Consider the following 15,447-nt stretch of genomic DNA (forward strand, 5'->3'; position numbering starts at 1 on the left):
GGCCCAGGCCGACCAGATCCTGGCCCGGTTTGACGTGACAAATCACCCTCACAGGCTCCTTGACAGCAACACACTGCCAGCCAGACTGATTCATTGGGCAGGATTTGGGGGATGGAGAGAGGTCAGGGGAACAGTAAGAAGGAAACAGAAAGAGATGTAGAAGGCAAAAAAACATAGAGACAGACAGTGTAAGACACAGAGCCTCCAGGCTTTATTAGAAACATTAATAAACGCAAACATAACCAGACCAAAATATGTGTCACTTTGTCTGCAGGCAGAATTCAGCACAAGAATGAAGAATGTAGCCTTAGAGCTTCAAATAATAAAGAGAATTATTTTATTGTTGGAAAGCCCACAAAGTCGATCCTGCTCATCTGGACATACCCTTAAAAAGTAATCTAAAATCTAAAAACACAGACCCATGTAGGACACGGACATGGGTCTAGATTTATAATATTAATACTTTCACATTTGAATTGATATTGAAATTTGACTAGAAGTCTGCAATCTAGCAGGTGACGCTGTGACACTAGCCCTAGGTGTGGCCTATAAATACTATACTATAGATATTGCGTACATCAGCGGTCCCCAACCCCCAGGCCATGGACCGGTACCGGTCTATGAGTCATTTGGTACCGGGCCGCGAGTTGAGGATCAGGGGTTTTTATCGGTTTTTATCGTTAACTTGGTTTCCCTAGGTCTTTTCCTGTGTGTTACGAATGGTTTTTTTGGTAACGGTACTGGTTTGATTTTGTTTTATTTATCCACAACACCTAAAGGCCGGTCGGTGAAATATTGTCGGTGCAAAAAAGGTTTGGGACCGCTGGTGTCCATCATTTGGTTAAGCATGTTAGAATGCTAAAGATGATAGGAAAGAGTCTTTTGAAGCACCTGGCTAGGTAGTGATGCTTTGAGCTTAATATTGATATCACCATGCTAATAAGCACTCAGTTTTACCATTTAGTATTGTTGTATTTAAGACTTTGAATGTAATTTATGAAGGAGAAGAGGTGTTACTAATGAGATGAATTAATGTACTATTCGATTTAGGTACAGAACGTTAATCTGATGGACTGTTTTGGGAATTCATCCCATGGGTGCAATGAGTATCGGTATACAAATGTAGACAGAGCCTTTAATAATACGTTTAATAATACGTACACTATTTAGTTTTTAGTACGCCTGATCCCAGATCTGCTTAGATGGCCTCTTTTCACACACATGTGGTACGGGTTTTCATTACTAATGGAAGACAGAAAGATGAAGACTGGATTGCAGGTATGTGGAAAATTAAATTGCTGCAGTGGAAGAAATCAATCCAGGAACTTGATGAGATTGGAAAATGTAGCGCAAGAATAAACACTGTGTATGAGTGATTTGTGGATCAGCCCACTTTTGTGTCTGTGTGTGTGTCTGTGTGTGTGTGCACTCGGGTGCAACGATCACATGATGGTTCACTTTAAAGAGACGGGTCTGTGACACTCTTGTGACACGACTTTCCATTCTCTCTCTCTCGTCATTTTTCATCTTCTTGTCCCGTCCTAATCCCTATTTTTCCCCCCAGTTCATATCACTCCAGTTTTCACATCTGCTTGGAGGATTGAATTCAGGTGATGTGAAAGTCCCAAGTTCGCTGATCATCTCTAACCGTCTATGCACATATTTTGGGAAAGTTCAAGCTTCCTGGAAAATGAACCTGACCCAGATATCTGACTCCATATCAGTGGGAGAGGCTTCCTCACAGCCAAAGAGACTACACAAGGAGTAACTGAAATATTTATAAGTTAAGTGAAAGGACGGGGGGGAGGTTTCATCGCCAGCTTCAGCATCAACTGTTTACTAACACCGGACGCTCGTGCACCGGCTGAGATATAATTTCCTGTTTTTCAGCCTCATACCTTGAGTATTTCTTTGAATCTTTTGATAATATGATGTGCTGTAGATGGTAAATTAAAGGTTTTGTAGACAAATTAATTGCCCTTTTAATCAGAGAAATGTTATTCTTAAAATACTGAAGCATTGAACAGCCGTGCAGTCTTTCACAGAGCGGTGAAACCCTCATTATAGTTATATCTGAATGACTCAGTCTCTCCAGGATGCTCTTATAAGCCCATTCACGTTGCTAATTAACCTCATTAGTTATTTTAAAGCACTACACACCTTTTCAGTCTTTTGTTGCCCCTGTCGCAACTTTTTTGTAAAGCACGTCGCTGATTCCAATCAGCACTCTACTCTTTGATATGCTAACTGTGTACTGTTCTCAACCAAATATAGGTTTTTAATGATTTTCAAATCATTACCATCTATCATTATTTACATTTATTTTTTTAAACCGGGTCGTGCTGGAAGGTCAGGTACATTATGTGGACTCTTTTGCAGATTTGCAGCTGTGTGGGCAGCAGTCCAACACCAACCATCTGTTCAGTCGCTGCACATGTATGGCTATGTTTGGACACACATACACACGCACATCAACATCTGTCCCTGCTGGACAGGCCCTTCTGGTCTCTGATAGCTTTCCTTATGCACAAGGACACACACACATATACAGACACATGAAGGAAGCGATGGAGTAGATATTTTGTTGCAGCAAATAGTGGCATTAATGAATAGCTACCTTTCCATTTCCAGAGACCACGCAGTTCTTCTAAAGGCTAATCGCTTCACAAAATCATCTGCCACGTCAACAGTTTGGGGGAAACAGCCGGGAACCAGTAGCAGAATTAGACACGTCATAGCTTTACAATGCTTCTGCAAAACTGAATCTCCGGAGCAACATTCAAATTTCGAAATTTTAAACAAATATTGAGAAACTCAAAAGTGTTTTTCTGCAAAAGCCTCCAAATATGTAAGAAATATTTCTTAAAAAGCTAATAATGCTACTCTTTCATAAAAATGTGAATATGCAAATATAGCTCCTTTCAAACTACATAAAACAAGATCGCTGACAGTGACTAAGTCCTTGTCACAAGTTTCATACTGAACCAAAATTGGCTTCCAGATTAAAAACAATGTTCCAAATTCCCCATTTAAAAGTTAAAGCACAGCGTGAACACAACCTTTTAGTGTCTAACTCAGCACACATATCAGGTTTAGAGCAGCTCATTTTACGAGAAACAGCCTGGTCTTTTATTTTTCCTATTTATATTTATGAAGTACTAGTAGCAGCCAAGTAAAACTGCAATATGAGAACAAAGCTGTTTCTTTGTTCCCTGGGACCTGCAGCTCTACCTTCATTTTCTCAGGCCAGTTATGCCTTCTTTACCAGAGTCTCATCTAAAAGAAGCCAACAGACACATACGCTGAAAATCACTGCATACGGCAAGTGGATGGAGAGGTTATTTTGCCTAAAATGCACTGCCACAAAATTGTCAGTTTCAGCCTTTACACATCAAATGTATAAAATCTGTGTGAATAATTTGTAGATTAAAATATTGTAACTAAAGTTGTGTACAGTATATTCATTTTTTTATTCTAGAAGGTGCTGACAAAAGCAGCATTTTCGCTTTTAGCTTGTGAAGCTAACATTAGCTCTACTAGCTAGCTACACCCGACTGCAGCTAGCTACAAAAAATGAGACATTTTGTGTCTCTTGCTTCTGGCTGAAATTAAAAACCTACTGTGCCAACTTTAATGTTCATTTTGGCAGTTTTATCACTGTAAACTAATAAGAAAACAGGCCAGGAATAGCAAAAAGCAAAAACAACAGGCTAAGGGGAAAAAGCAGGCTACGCAGTGTCACGCAACCAGTTGACTCCACAAAATTTCTCACACATATCAAAGACCTAAGGGTGTGTCAGTAACCAACACATTTTCCCAACCCCTGAGCCTGCACCCACACTGTGTCACAGCCCTGTTTTTAGTGGCAGCTCGCATAGCAGGAGAGCACCAGTATTCATTCAGAAAGTCCCAAGGCGATGCTAACTGCATGCTGTAGGGTGGAACATTTCTAGAAGGCTCTCATGTAGAGTACAGTCAAACCTTGTCCCGACCGTGTTAGTTTAACTTTAGGAGCAGGGTCTGAAAAAAATCATTTCCTGCCTTTATTAACTGCTCAAACATCAGTTTGAAGCAGTAAGAACACTCTCGGTGTTATGAATTCAGGGTGTGGGTGGAAAAAGAAAGTCCTGCCAGGCGATGGAGGGGGACAGTCTCACTCTATAGCAGCTGCTGAGAAAACACACACACCTTTGCAGGTACAGCTACTTACTTACATAACAAATCTCCAGTGACATGGCTCAGCTTTCTCTTGTTTCTCCTGACTCTCAATCTTTTTCCCCCTCATGCCTTTGAGAATCAGCTCATGACTGCAGAGGATTTTTTTTCTATCGCATTATGCGTGTGTGTGTGTGACTCTGTAGTTAACTGTTGTCCCCTTTCTTCACAATTAAAGCTCACACACACACACACACACTTCTTCCCCCCACCGTCATACGACTGACACAGAGAGGTACAGTCTCTATTGGAATTTACATCATCTGTGTGTGTGTGTGTGTGTGTGTGTGTGTGTGTGTGTGTGTGTGTGTGTTGTGTGTGTGTGTTTGTGTGCATAAGCCAGTTCAGTGGGTGGTTAATGCCACCTCTTTAATCGGTGCTGAATGAGTGAGTCCCACCCTGCTGCCCTTCTCATTTTGTGGGTGGCCGTTATATTTACTCAAGCCCTTATTCCCCTTCCCTTCTCATCAACAGTCCAATAGAATAGAATAGATTTACTATCACCTGATCATCTGCTCACACTTGATGTAACAAACGCCCTTTCTTTTTTTATTTCTCATCCACCTTTCCGGTTTAATTTTTGTTCTCTTCGCCTCAGCTGCCCTTCTGTTTCCCTTCCTTTCCTGTCCTATTCTTTCCTTCCCTTTCCTGTAAAACAGCTTGCTTCATTTCCTTTTCCTTATTTTTCTGTAGCACCGTCCTTTTCGTCATTCGTTCAGTTTTCTTTCTCCTTTACCGTGCTAGAGTAACCCTTACCTTTTCTTTCCTGTCCTTTCTCAGAGCTGTCATTTGTTATTAATTAATTTATACTTCCTTTGGCGTGTACTTCCTGCTCTTCTCTTCTTCTCTGTTCATTCTCACCCTTTTCTTTCTGTGTAATTTTTCATTCATTTTTCTTCTATTTTTCTCTTTCCTTTCACTTTTTTTATAACATATATTCATTTAATTCTCTCTCTTTTAATTTTTTTTAATCTTTCCTTTCACATTGTTTCCCTACTTCCTCTATGGTATTGTTTCCTTTCCTTTTTTCCTTCATTTCCTTTCTTTCTCTTCCATTTCATTCCTCAACGTTGCACTTTATTACTTTCTCTTCCTTCCTTCTCTTTCACTTTCTTTCCTTAATGTATATTCTTTTATTTCCTTCTTGTCTCCTCTTCTCTCTTCCTTTTTAATATGCTCTGTTTCACTTTCCTTTCCATTCCAGTTTTCTTCTTTCACTTCCTTTCCTATAATTTTTACTCCTTTCCTTTTCCTTCTCTTTCCTTACATCTGCTTCCTTCCATCCTCTCACCTCTGCTGTGCTCTCCACTTCTCCCTGAACTTGCCGCTGACCCATTAAACTGTGTGGATGTTATTTTTGGTGCATGTGTGTGTGTCTGTGTGAGAGGGAGAGACAGAGGGACCTGATGTGAGCCGAGCAGTCTGCGATCAGAATAAACGGGAGGTGGAAAATGACAGCGTTCAGCTACCCCTGCGTTTCATCACCTCGTTCCCTTGTTCTCTTTTTCATCATTTTCAGTCTTTCATCACTCCCCCTCCATCTGTCCCACTCACACATCAACAAGCATCTTCCCCTCCTCTTTCCTTTTCTCTTAGTAACTCCTCTGCTTATCCCCCCCTTTTCCTCCAAGCAAAAACTATTCACCCGCCTCTCCCCCCCATCTGCTCTGTAATTCAATCATGGAGGCAGTCAGCAGTAGCAGGAGAAGTGAGTGATGATGTTTTGGAAGAAAATGCAGGGAGCAGCGCCGGCCAATCTTCCCCTCTCTCCGTATTATCATTTCTAATATGCTGTGCTTCAATTTTCAAGATCACTCTCAGGATCAATAACGCCGCCCGAGCATGTTTGCTTCTTCTTGCAAGTGTTGCTGCAGTAATATATTCCAAGTAAAGTCCTTTAGGTGCGCTTGATTGACGGGGAAATATCAGCTTGAGTACATTATCCGTGTGGACTCGCCGAATATTTACGAAGCGGTGAAAACACATAGCCGCCCACATTTTAATAATATTTTCAGGGTGAAATAAGAGCAACACCCCCGATGCACACTTTCATTTTATGTCATTTACACCTTGTTGTTTTTAGCGTTTTTATCTACCTCAAAAAAGGGGGGAGGGGGCTGTTATGCTCGTTTCTTTTATTCTTGGACTCTTAGCTTTGCATGATTGACAGTTCAAAACAATCCTTACGTATCTTTCTTTGAGCCTCTCAGTTCATCCACACAGGCTGTCTTAGCTTTCACCTTTAGCTTTCTTCTGATTGGCTGCCCTTCACAAGCAGAGTATTTGAGTGTCATGTTCAAATGCCTTTATTTTGTGAGGGGCAGCCAATCAGAAAAATGCTGGGTAACAGGAAGAGAAGCTCCATGCTGAGAGTGAATGAACTGAGGGGCTAGAGTCCTTGAATTGAAATACAATGCAGGAAACATATATTAGGTACCTGTTTAATTGTATTGCACAATATGCATGTGCATAGAGAGTCGTATACTTGGAGGTACAACAGCAGTTACGCCAAATTAAAAAAAGAAGGAAGTATTATCATCTAGCACACTGTGAAGTGCAAACGCTAGCTCCTTCTTCACGTCACGTCGCTCCACTGAAGCATATGGATGCAGACAGAGCATCGTTAGCCAATCTGAGAGACTCCGGCTGACAGCGTGTGGAGCTTCCTCTCTGCTGCTCCTTTGTGAATGTGCACTGGTGTGGATGCAATCATCTGCTCTGCTCCTGCTAGCCCGCCTCGCACGTCAACACAGAAAAGATTGGTGGGGGAGGGCGTGAGGAAGAGAGGGGGAGACAGAAAGAGAAAAAGAGAGAGAGAGAGAGAGAGAGACCGGTATCTAGAAAGGTCTGGGGGTGTTAGCATCTCTCATGGCTGCAAAGGAAGAAAGTGAAGGAGGAAGATAGCTGTGGAAGAACGCGTCAGTCTGTGGTGGCTGCGAACGGACATGGCGTCTTTATCATTTCGCTGAACACACACACACACACACACACACACAGTGCTATGACCCAGTCAAGTGCTATGTGCAGAAGGCAAGTTGAGTGACAGCAAACTGATGATAGCTCTCCAGATGGTGCCAGATGTTTGTGTTAATGTAACTGTGTGTGTCTGTGTGTCTGTGTGTGTGTGTGTGTCTGTGTGTGTGTGTGTCTGTGTGTGTGTGTGTCTGAGATGGAGGTAAATACCTGCATATGTGTGGACTGTGTGTCTGACCTGAGTGAGAGTAAATGATGTGCATTAGGGCAGAGCCTCCACCAGACCCACAGACAAACACACACGTCCACTCGTTACCACCGCAAACCACTCACACATTTCACTGGCAGCTGCACACACACACACCCCCACACACACACACACACAACACAAGTCTCCTGTAAGCTTTGTGCTGCGTGCTAAGATGACAAACAGGTCTGTGTGAACATCAGCCTAGCGTCAAACTGCCCTGCTGTCTGTCTGGGACAGTCAGCTGCACTCTGTCATTACCGCCTTGCTGCTTCTGTCCTCTTTATTTGTTTTTTGTTTTTTTCCCTGAAACAAATAGGTCAGTATCAGTGTTCTGCAGACACTTTTGCAGGCACTCCCTTAAAACACACGCAGCTTTTCAGGATCTGAGAAAAAAAAATTAAAGTGGCTTATTTTTGCTTTGCACGTCCACAAATGAAATTTCAAAGGGCATATTAAACAGTTTGTCTTGCACAAAGCAGTTCCTGCGGTATCAGTGGCTGCCAATTACACAAATAATTAAATTCAGCCTAATACTGGACAGACAGCGCTTCACAGCAGACTGAAAGGATTTGAAAGAGGGAGGCGGAGCAGAGACGAGCCTTGAGTCTGCGTTTAAACACCTTCAGTTGTGCTTGTGTCAAACCGCACGTAACACTGTAAGTTATAGAAGGTTAAACCGCAAGCGAACCATGAAACACTCCACTCAGCCAGTGATGTGACAACATAGGCGAGTGATTTAAGACTTCATTTAGGAACATAAGATGTTAGATTACTGATCGATGGTCCAACATGTCTGCAACACACTCCACACAGTTGCTGCACTCCTGCAAACCAATTTGCAACCCACCTCAACCCCAGCTCCCCTTTTTCTCTAAGTGACTTGAATGTGATGTGAATTTCATACCTTTTGTGATGATATGATGACTGCAGATGACAAAAACATGTATATTTTGGATTTCAGTGTTACAGAAAGTCTGACTAAAGTAGCCTAATTACCCTAAAGCAAGAAATATTAAGTGCACTGATTTAAAAATGAAGTAGAGTGAGCACACTTACTTTCACACAGTTGATGTGACTCATCCGAGATGCTATATTTGTTATTTAAGTATAGCTCGCACAAAATAAATCTTTTATTTTAGGTCCTATGTTACCTTTCTGTGTCAGTGAGTATTTACATAAAGCTAACTTATTACACTTTGCAGTACAGAATAGTTTTAATATAAATGTTTTTGCCTGTTTTGTATCTAATATTTCTAGTTATATATATTTTTACCAATTTTAAGACTGAAGGTAATCAACTGCCTTTATATTATGTTACATTACTCAGCTAATCCTGGTTTTTCCTTTAAAAATATGATTTTTTGTTAAGTGATTGAAATTTAAAGTGTTGATTTTGCAACAACAACAAAAATGCAAACCGGATCCAAAATCTGCTCACAGATAAGATGCATACATTTTGTATTTTTGTACTATAGGGCTTCCAGGTCCCAGAATCTCAATTTCAATTTCAGCAAAAGTTTATTAAATTTATTAAGTAAATCTTAAAACACAAAAAGGCTCTCTAAACACAATAAACAGTTGGAATTGGCTAAGTTGGAATTACTAATTTAATCTTTAGCAAAGCATTTTCCTTTGAATAAATAAATAATAAATAGCATAAATAGAAATAAATAGAAATACAGAAATACAGAAAGTGCACTTACATTATTATTTAACCATGTTCTAAGGAAGTCAAATACAGGATCACAAAATTTGTTCAAAAATGTAACGTTGCCAGGCTTCCCCAATGACTCCTTCAAGGATCAGCCTATTGCAGGCTGCTGCCTCTTTCACCTGCAGTATCTGCTTTAAATTGCTTTAGTCGCCATCTGTATGCACTGCAGTCCGGTGAGGACTGGCTCCAATTTGCAGCACATCTATGCATGCTGCAAGCGGCTGTCTGCTGCCTATGAAAAATTTGTTTGAGGCCTTACCTGTCCTCTGCATTTCATGTACTGAGCAGTAGTCAGAAAGCAGCTTCCAGCTGAAGTGCACTTAAGTGTAGCCTAAAGGTTGTTTTGTGCTCTTGTACATAATGTACTTCGCTGAACTCCACATACACAAACACACACTATTTTTGGACACAACTTCTATGTCCTGGACCCTACCGGTTCTTTTACAGTCAAGAGGATGCCTGTCTTTTTCTGCAGTAGACAGACTGTTTATAATCCAGGGGGTTTCCTGCTCTGCTGTAGACTTTTGTTTCAGCGCCTGCGTCAATGCAGTGAACCCCGCTAATTGCTACACACTGTTTTGAAGCCATATGCTTCGCTTAATCCTGCAGAGTGAGCACTGCCATCTGAGGTACAGAGGCCTGCAACTTATAAAATCCAGAAGTTAAACACACATAGGAGTTGGATGGGTGGGATGTTTGTCTCACTTCTACAACAGATCTAAAAGGATTTACTCTTTCTCTGCGTTTTGTTTCCGTGACTTTATTTTAAGCAGATCGGGTCACCGCTGTTCCACTTTTATTACATCTTTAATGATCCACCGACTACTTTGAAGTTCTGCTTGGCTTGTACTGGGCTGGGTTTAAGAACTGCCTTGATTCTTCATGGTATGGATTGAACAAGTTTCTTGGAAACATTTCTCCGGGTTTCTGGTGCTTATTGATATGATAGCATCGCACAGGGCACCACTTTCATGATGCGATTCTCCCATGACACCACCACCCTGATCTGGTGAGTGCAGAGGCCACTTTAGTATAATGAGCTCATTGTCATCGTCGACAAACTAGACTGACGACATGAGCTTTGTGATGTGGCACATTTTCCTGTTAAAGTAGCCGAGAACAGTGTAGTCATGAAAAGATAAACAGGAATGGACATGATTATCAACAGCACTGGCTAAAAATGATGCTCAATTGGCAGTAAGTGGCCCAAAGTGTGCCAAGACAATATCCCCCACACTAAGAAACCATCAACAGCGTGAAAGGTTCTCATTCTTTACGCTGTTTATGGTAAAGTATCTATATTGCAGCAGAAATCAAGAGTCCTGAGAACTTTTTATGCCCAGTTTTGTCCAGCTGCAGCTGTAGTTACCAGTTTTTAGCTGAGTCAGTTGGTTGCCAGTGTTCCTGTTTCAAAGCTTTAACATGTTGTGCTCTTCTGAATGCATATCTGGTCATGCTTCTCTATGTCACCGAATGAGGCCTTTTCCCCCAGAGAACCACTTCTCACTTAAACCTATCTTCTTTCTCCATCCCTTTTTCTGTGTGCATAAAATCCCAACAGCTCAAGAGTTTCTAAAAAGGTTAAATCAGCTCATCTGACACCGAGAGCCACGACACGTTTAGCTCCCCTAAATCGACTTTTCTTTCCCTTTTCTTGCTTTGAACTTCAGCGGGTCCTCTTGACCCACAAACAGAATACAAAAAGACAGGCAAGAGCTTTCAGGTCTGAAAATGAAGGATAAGCATCTTAAACCTGCGATCTTTTTCATGCCCAATAGGGTCAACTGAACTGGTTTCCAGAAGAAGTTGTATTGAACTCAAGGTGAAAATGGTCCTGCTTCTTATTTGATTTTAATCCCAGTAAACACCCTCCTGATGAGCTTCTGTTTTCAGTTGCTAGAATAACTTCTTCTTAAGTACAATATAATGCTCTTTTTGTAGTTTATGGTATCATACAGAGTAAAATAGACGATAGAATGGGGTATGAGAAGTTACAACCTTATGAATTCTATTCAGTTTATATTTATATAGAGCCAAATCACAACAACAGTCCCCTCAAACCCATCTGTATTGTACGGTAAAGACCCTACAGCAATAGAAAACCCCAACAATCAGACGACCCTCTAAAAGCAAGCACATGGTGACAGTGGGAAGGAAAAACTCCCCTTTAACAGGAAGAAACCTTTGACAAAACCAGGCTCAGGGAGGGGCGGCCATCTGCCACGTGAATGGAAGAAGTCAGGACAAAAGAGACACTATGAACAGAGGAGTGTATAAAGACATCATGAGAAAGGTGAATGAAGAAGAAAAACTCAATGCATCATGGGAAGCACCCAGTAGCCTAGATCTACTGCAGCATAACTAAGGGAGGATTCAGGGTCATCTGATCCAGCCCTAACTATATGCTTTATCAAAAATGAAAGTTTTAAGCCTAATCTTAAAAATAGAAAGGGCGTTTGACTCCCGAGTCAAACCTGGAAGTTGATTCCACAGAAGAGGGGCCTGAAAGCTGAAGGCTCTGCCTCCCATTCTACTTTGAATATCTTAGGAACCACAATTAAACCCACAGTCTGAGAGTGAAGTGCTCTAATGGGGTGATATGGTACTATGAGGTATTTAAGATAAGATGGGGACTGATTATTTAAGACCTTGTATGTGAGGAGAAGGATTTTAAATATGACAAATGCATTTACTTTCTGTCATGTAATTGGCCGATTAGATATTATTTTAAGACGTAGTTCCAACTAATCTAGTTGCCCGTAAGCACAATATTTAGTGGATGTGCTGCGTCTTCAAGAAGAGAATAATCAGCCGCTATGTTAGCCAACACCAGTCATTTTAAATACACAGAGGTCAAGAAGTACAATAAAGCTCTACTGTTACTGAGTACATAAACAGACTGACAAGTGAATTCATAAAGTCATCACTTGCAGTGAGGCTCAAATGTGGATCATTATTTGTCATTAGCATTGCCTCTTCTTATTCAAATGAGGCCCACCTGCTGTTTGGAGCCTTTCCAGTGTAAGCACCAGTTCAGATGCTGCTGCGTACCTGCCCAAGCAGAACAATTATAGTAATTGGATAATAGGCTTCGTGTCAACTAGCTTTTATAAAAATAATTACAACAGTTATAGCTGAATTACTTGTTATGCCTTTGTGCTTAAAACATCCCAAACCAATCTGCAGAAATTCTAACTCCTGCAGCTCGGCCTGTACGGTACCCCTCGCTGTCTGCTCATAACTGGACCAGCCAGTTATATATCAGTGGAAGTATCAGCAAGCCACCGCCAGCCTCTACAGAATGATCTATCTGCAGCTCTCTCTGTATTGCCCACACATTAGAGTGGGCTGTGCAAGTGAAACATTGTTGGATGTTGTAGTGCTACACTGCCTGAAGGAGAAAAAAACAATTAGAGGAGCAGTCGTGAAGCGAGCCTTGCAGTATGCAGGATAAAAGAAGAACACTGGGAGTCGTGTATGTCTGTGGCGTGTCACAGTGACTGTGATGTTGAAACCTTAACAATCACACGGCCACCAGTATCATGTCACTGGAGAGCCAGGGTCACACACAGATCCAAAAACACACTCCACTCTGTCTCCTTCTCGCTGTGTTCCCTCCCTCTCTCTGTGCTGCAGTGTACCGAGTCAGGGGTTTGAAGATGCGCTGTCACTCTCCAATCACACCACTAATCTTCTCTGATACACCCCGATGCATGCAAACCCCTCTCTCCCAGAAGACTCATACATGCAGCCTTCACACATCACCATCACCTCAGCGGTGAACAGCTCATATGTGAGAGAAAGCTTTTGCCCATGGCTCAACACGGGCATCTATAGGGGAGGGTTTCAACAGAAATCCACAGCTGTGTTCTCATCTCTGCAGTGGGAGAGAACCGACTGTCTTACTTGCTTTCCCTGGCCGGGGCCTCTGCAGCAGCTTCTGCACGGTGAGCAGGTCCTCGGTCTTCACCGCCTGCAGCAGTTCCTGGTCCTTTCCCATCTTCCGCGCTCGGCCGCTCTATTCCAGCATCCTCCGATACAGAGGCGCCTCGCCACGCGGAGGGTACGTCTACACCCCGGCCACGAAAAGCCTCCTTCCTCCCACCCCCCCCAGGTCCCTGGCTTGATGAGACCCCCCTCCTCTCTCCCCTAGAGCTCCGGCATAGCACAGGTCCAGAGGGGCTGAAAGCGAGAGAGAAAGGGGGGGAGAGAAAGAGGGGAGGGGGGTGGGGATAGGCTGGGTGGGATGGAGGGATGCTCTCGGGTTCTCCCACGGGTACGTGCAGCGCTACTGAATGGAGACGGGACCGGAGGCTACCGGGCCGTTCGAGATCCCAGCAACCGCGCGGCGGCGTCGCGTGCGTCGTATTTTGACGGAGCGGATGAGTGGTGGGGGCTCCAGGATTCGCCTCACCGGCCGGAGGCTGCTCGGTGTCACCCCCGCTGCAGCTACCCTCGATAATAAACGATTAACCGACGGTCACTGGGAGGAAGGAGTCAAACGGAGAACCCTCGCAGGCTCAGACACACTGCGCGTAAATGGTTGTGCGTTTGAAGGCGGGTGCGCGCGCTGTTCGTATCTGCCGAGGATGTGCCGCTCGTGTGCTTTGCGTCGTAAACGCAGCCCAGCGGTGACGCGGCTGCAGCCACAGCTCCGCGTGCGCTCGCGCTCTCTATTTGGTAATGATTTTCTCCGAGTGGGGTGGGTGGGTAGGGGTGTGCAGAGGTAGTGAAGGGGGGCACGTGCCCGCGCGCTCTACAGCTGGGCCAGCTCGCACTGCTAAATGGCTCGTGCTGAAAGTTGGGGGCGGACCAGGAGCGCGGTGCTCTCCCGCCTCCTTCTCGTCTCTCTCTCTCTCTCTCGCATCTCTCTCTCTGGCCCTGTTTCTGTGGCAGAGCTGCAGAGATTTATTGAGGAAGACACAGAGAGAGTGGAGGTGTGCCACTCCTTTCTGCTTATTGGCTCGATGAAATTTTATCAGACTACACACCTGCATTCTAGCCTAAGAGTTCAAAGATAATTCAAAGATACACGACACAAACTATTTCAGATTTGTATTAAAACTTACATTCTATTTTAGATAGATATTCAAGGCCTCCAGGCAAGGCAAGTATCCATAATAAACTTGGCATTGGTATTGCCAGGTACTACTAGGATCAGCACTTTGTTTTTATCTTCTAAGTTCATGTACCCCACTATATTGTGTTAAATAAAACAATTTTTGAGGAAATTAAAACCCCCACCCATATAGCTCCATATACTAATGGCATTCCATCAGGGCAAGCAAGGCAAGCAGTGCTTACCTTGTCAAATCCAAAAATAGACATAGGTGTCATAAAGCTCCAAGCTGATTACCTTTCTGCCATCTTGTGGCTGCAGTGAGTTATTGTTGCTGAAAGCGCCACTTGTTTTGTGCTCATAGGAAACTTAAGTTGTCTCCATTTTACCTGCATGTCCGTTTCCCGTTACCAGTGACTTGAGCTGATCAAGCTGAGAAGCTAGCCACTTTTTTCTGGTGGTTTGCACATTGTGAATAAGCAACTGCTCTTTCATGGTAAACTGATGGGAGACCAGCTTGTGACGCAAGTTGCTGCTGTCTCTACTTTCACTGCTCTGAGATGAGTTACAGTCTGCACTTTGTGTGTAAGCACAGCTAACATTAGCAGGCAAACAAGCTTCTGTGATTTATCATCATAAGAGATAAGGTTCCTCTTGCTAACCACTATGTGTGGTTCAGAGAAGATGGAGTGTGAAAAAGTTATTAATAACTCCTTTAGTACATTAGCAAGGAGAGCTGTGATGATGATGGAGAGGGGATGGCAGCTCTGACCATGTATCATGACTAAAACAGGCAAGTTGAGCAGGTGCTCAGCTCAGCAGCACTTTCAGATTAGCATCTATGAGAATCTCTGAATGTAATATGTTTAACCAGCTGTTTGGCCAACATTTCATTTTCACCTTTATTTTTTTCCATTAATATTTTTAATCATTGTGTAAATATCGATAGTTAACTATGTCACACACTGCTCAAGTCTTTTAATTCAGATGTTTTTTAATGTTATTAATATATATAAACATACTTTTATGTGTTTTGTTTTTGACCTTATGAACAACTATTTAAACTTAGAGGAAAATACATACACATGCTTTCAGCTATAATGCCAAGAGTAATATTAACCAAATGCTAAAATGCTAGAAATTTGTAATCAGCACCAAAACCACAAATCCAACTGATGTTTGGCATTACTGCTCATTGCAGAGCTCCTCCCATAATGATCTCATCAAAGACAAAAC

At 42.7% G+C, this 15,447-nt stretch overlaps 1 protein-coding gene across 4 annotated transcripts in view; it reads right to left on the reverse strand.

Moving 5' to 3' along the window:
* caskin1 (CASK interacting protein 1) overlaps positions 1–13,877 on the reverse strand; it is a 114,446-nt gene extending 100,569 nt beyond the window's left edge. For all 4 annotated transcript variants that reach the window (XM_039611170.1, XM_039611171.1, XM_039611169.1 and 1 more), the window contains exon 1: positions 13,059–13,877. In XM_039611170.1, coding sequence (XP_039467104.1) covers positions 13,059–13,152 — 94 coding nt within the window. In that variant the 5' untranslated portion in view covers positions 13,153–13,877. The remainder of the gene's footprint in view (positions 1–13,058) is intronic.
* Positions 13,878–15,447: the final 1,570 nt, after the last annotated feature.

Source organism: Oreochromis aureus, linkage group 4 (genome assembly GCF_013358895.1).
Source record: "Oreochromis aureus strain Israel breed Guangdong linkage group 4, ZZ_aureus, whole genome shotgun sequence".
Taxonomy (NCBI): Eukaryota; Metazoa; Chordata; class Actinopteri; order Cichliformes; family Cichlidae; genus Oreochromis; species Oreochromis aureus.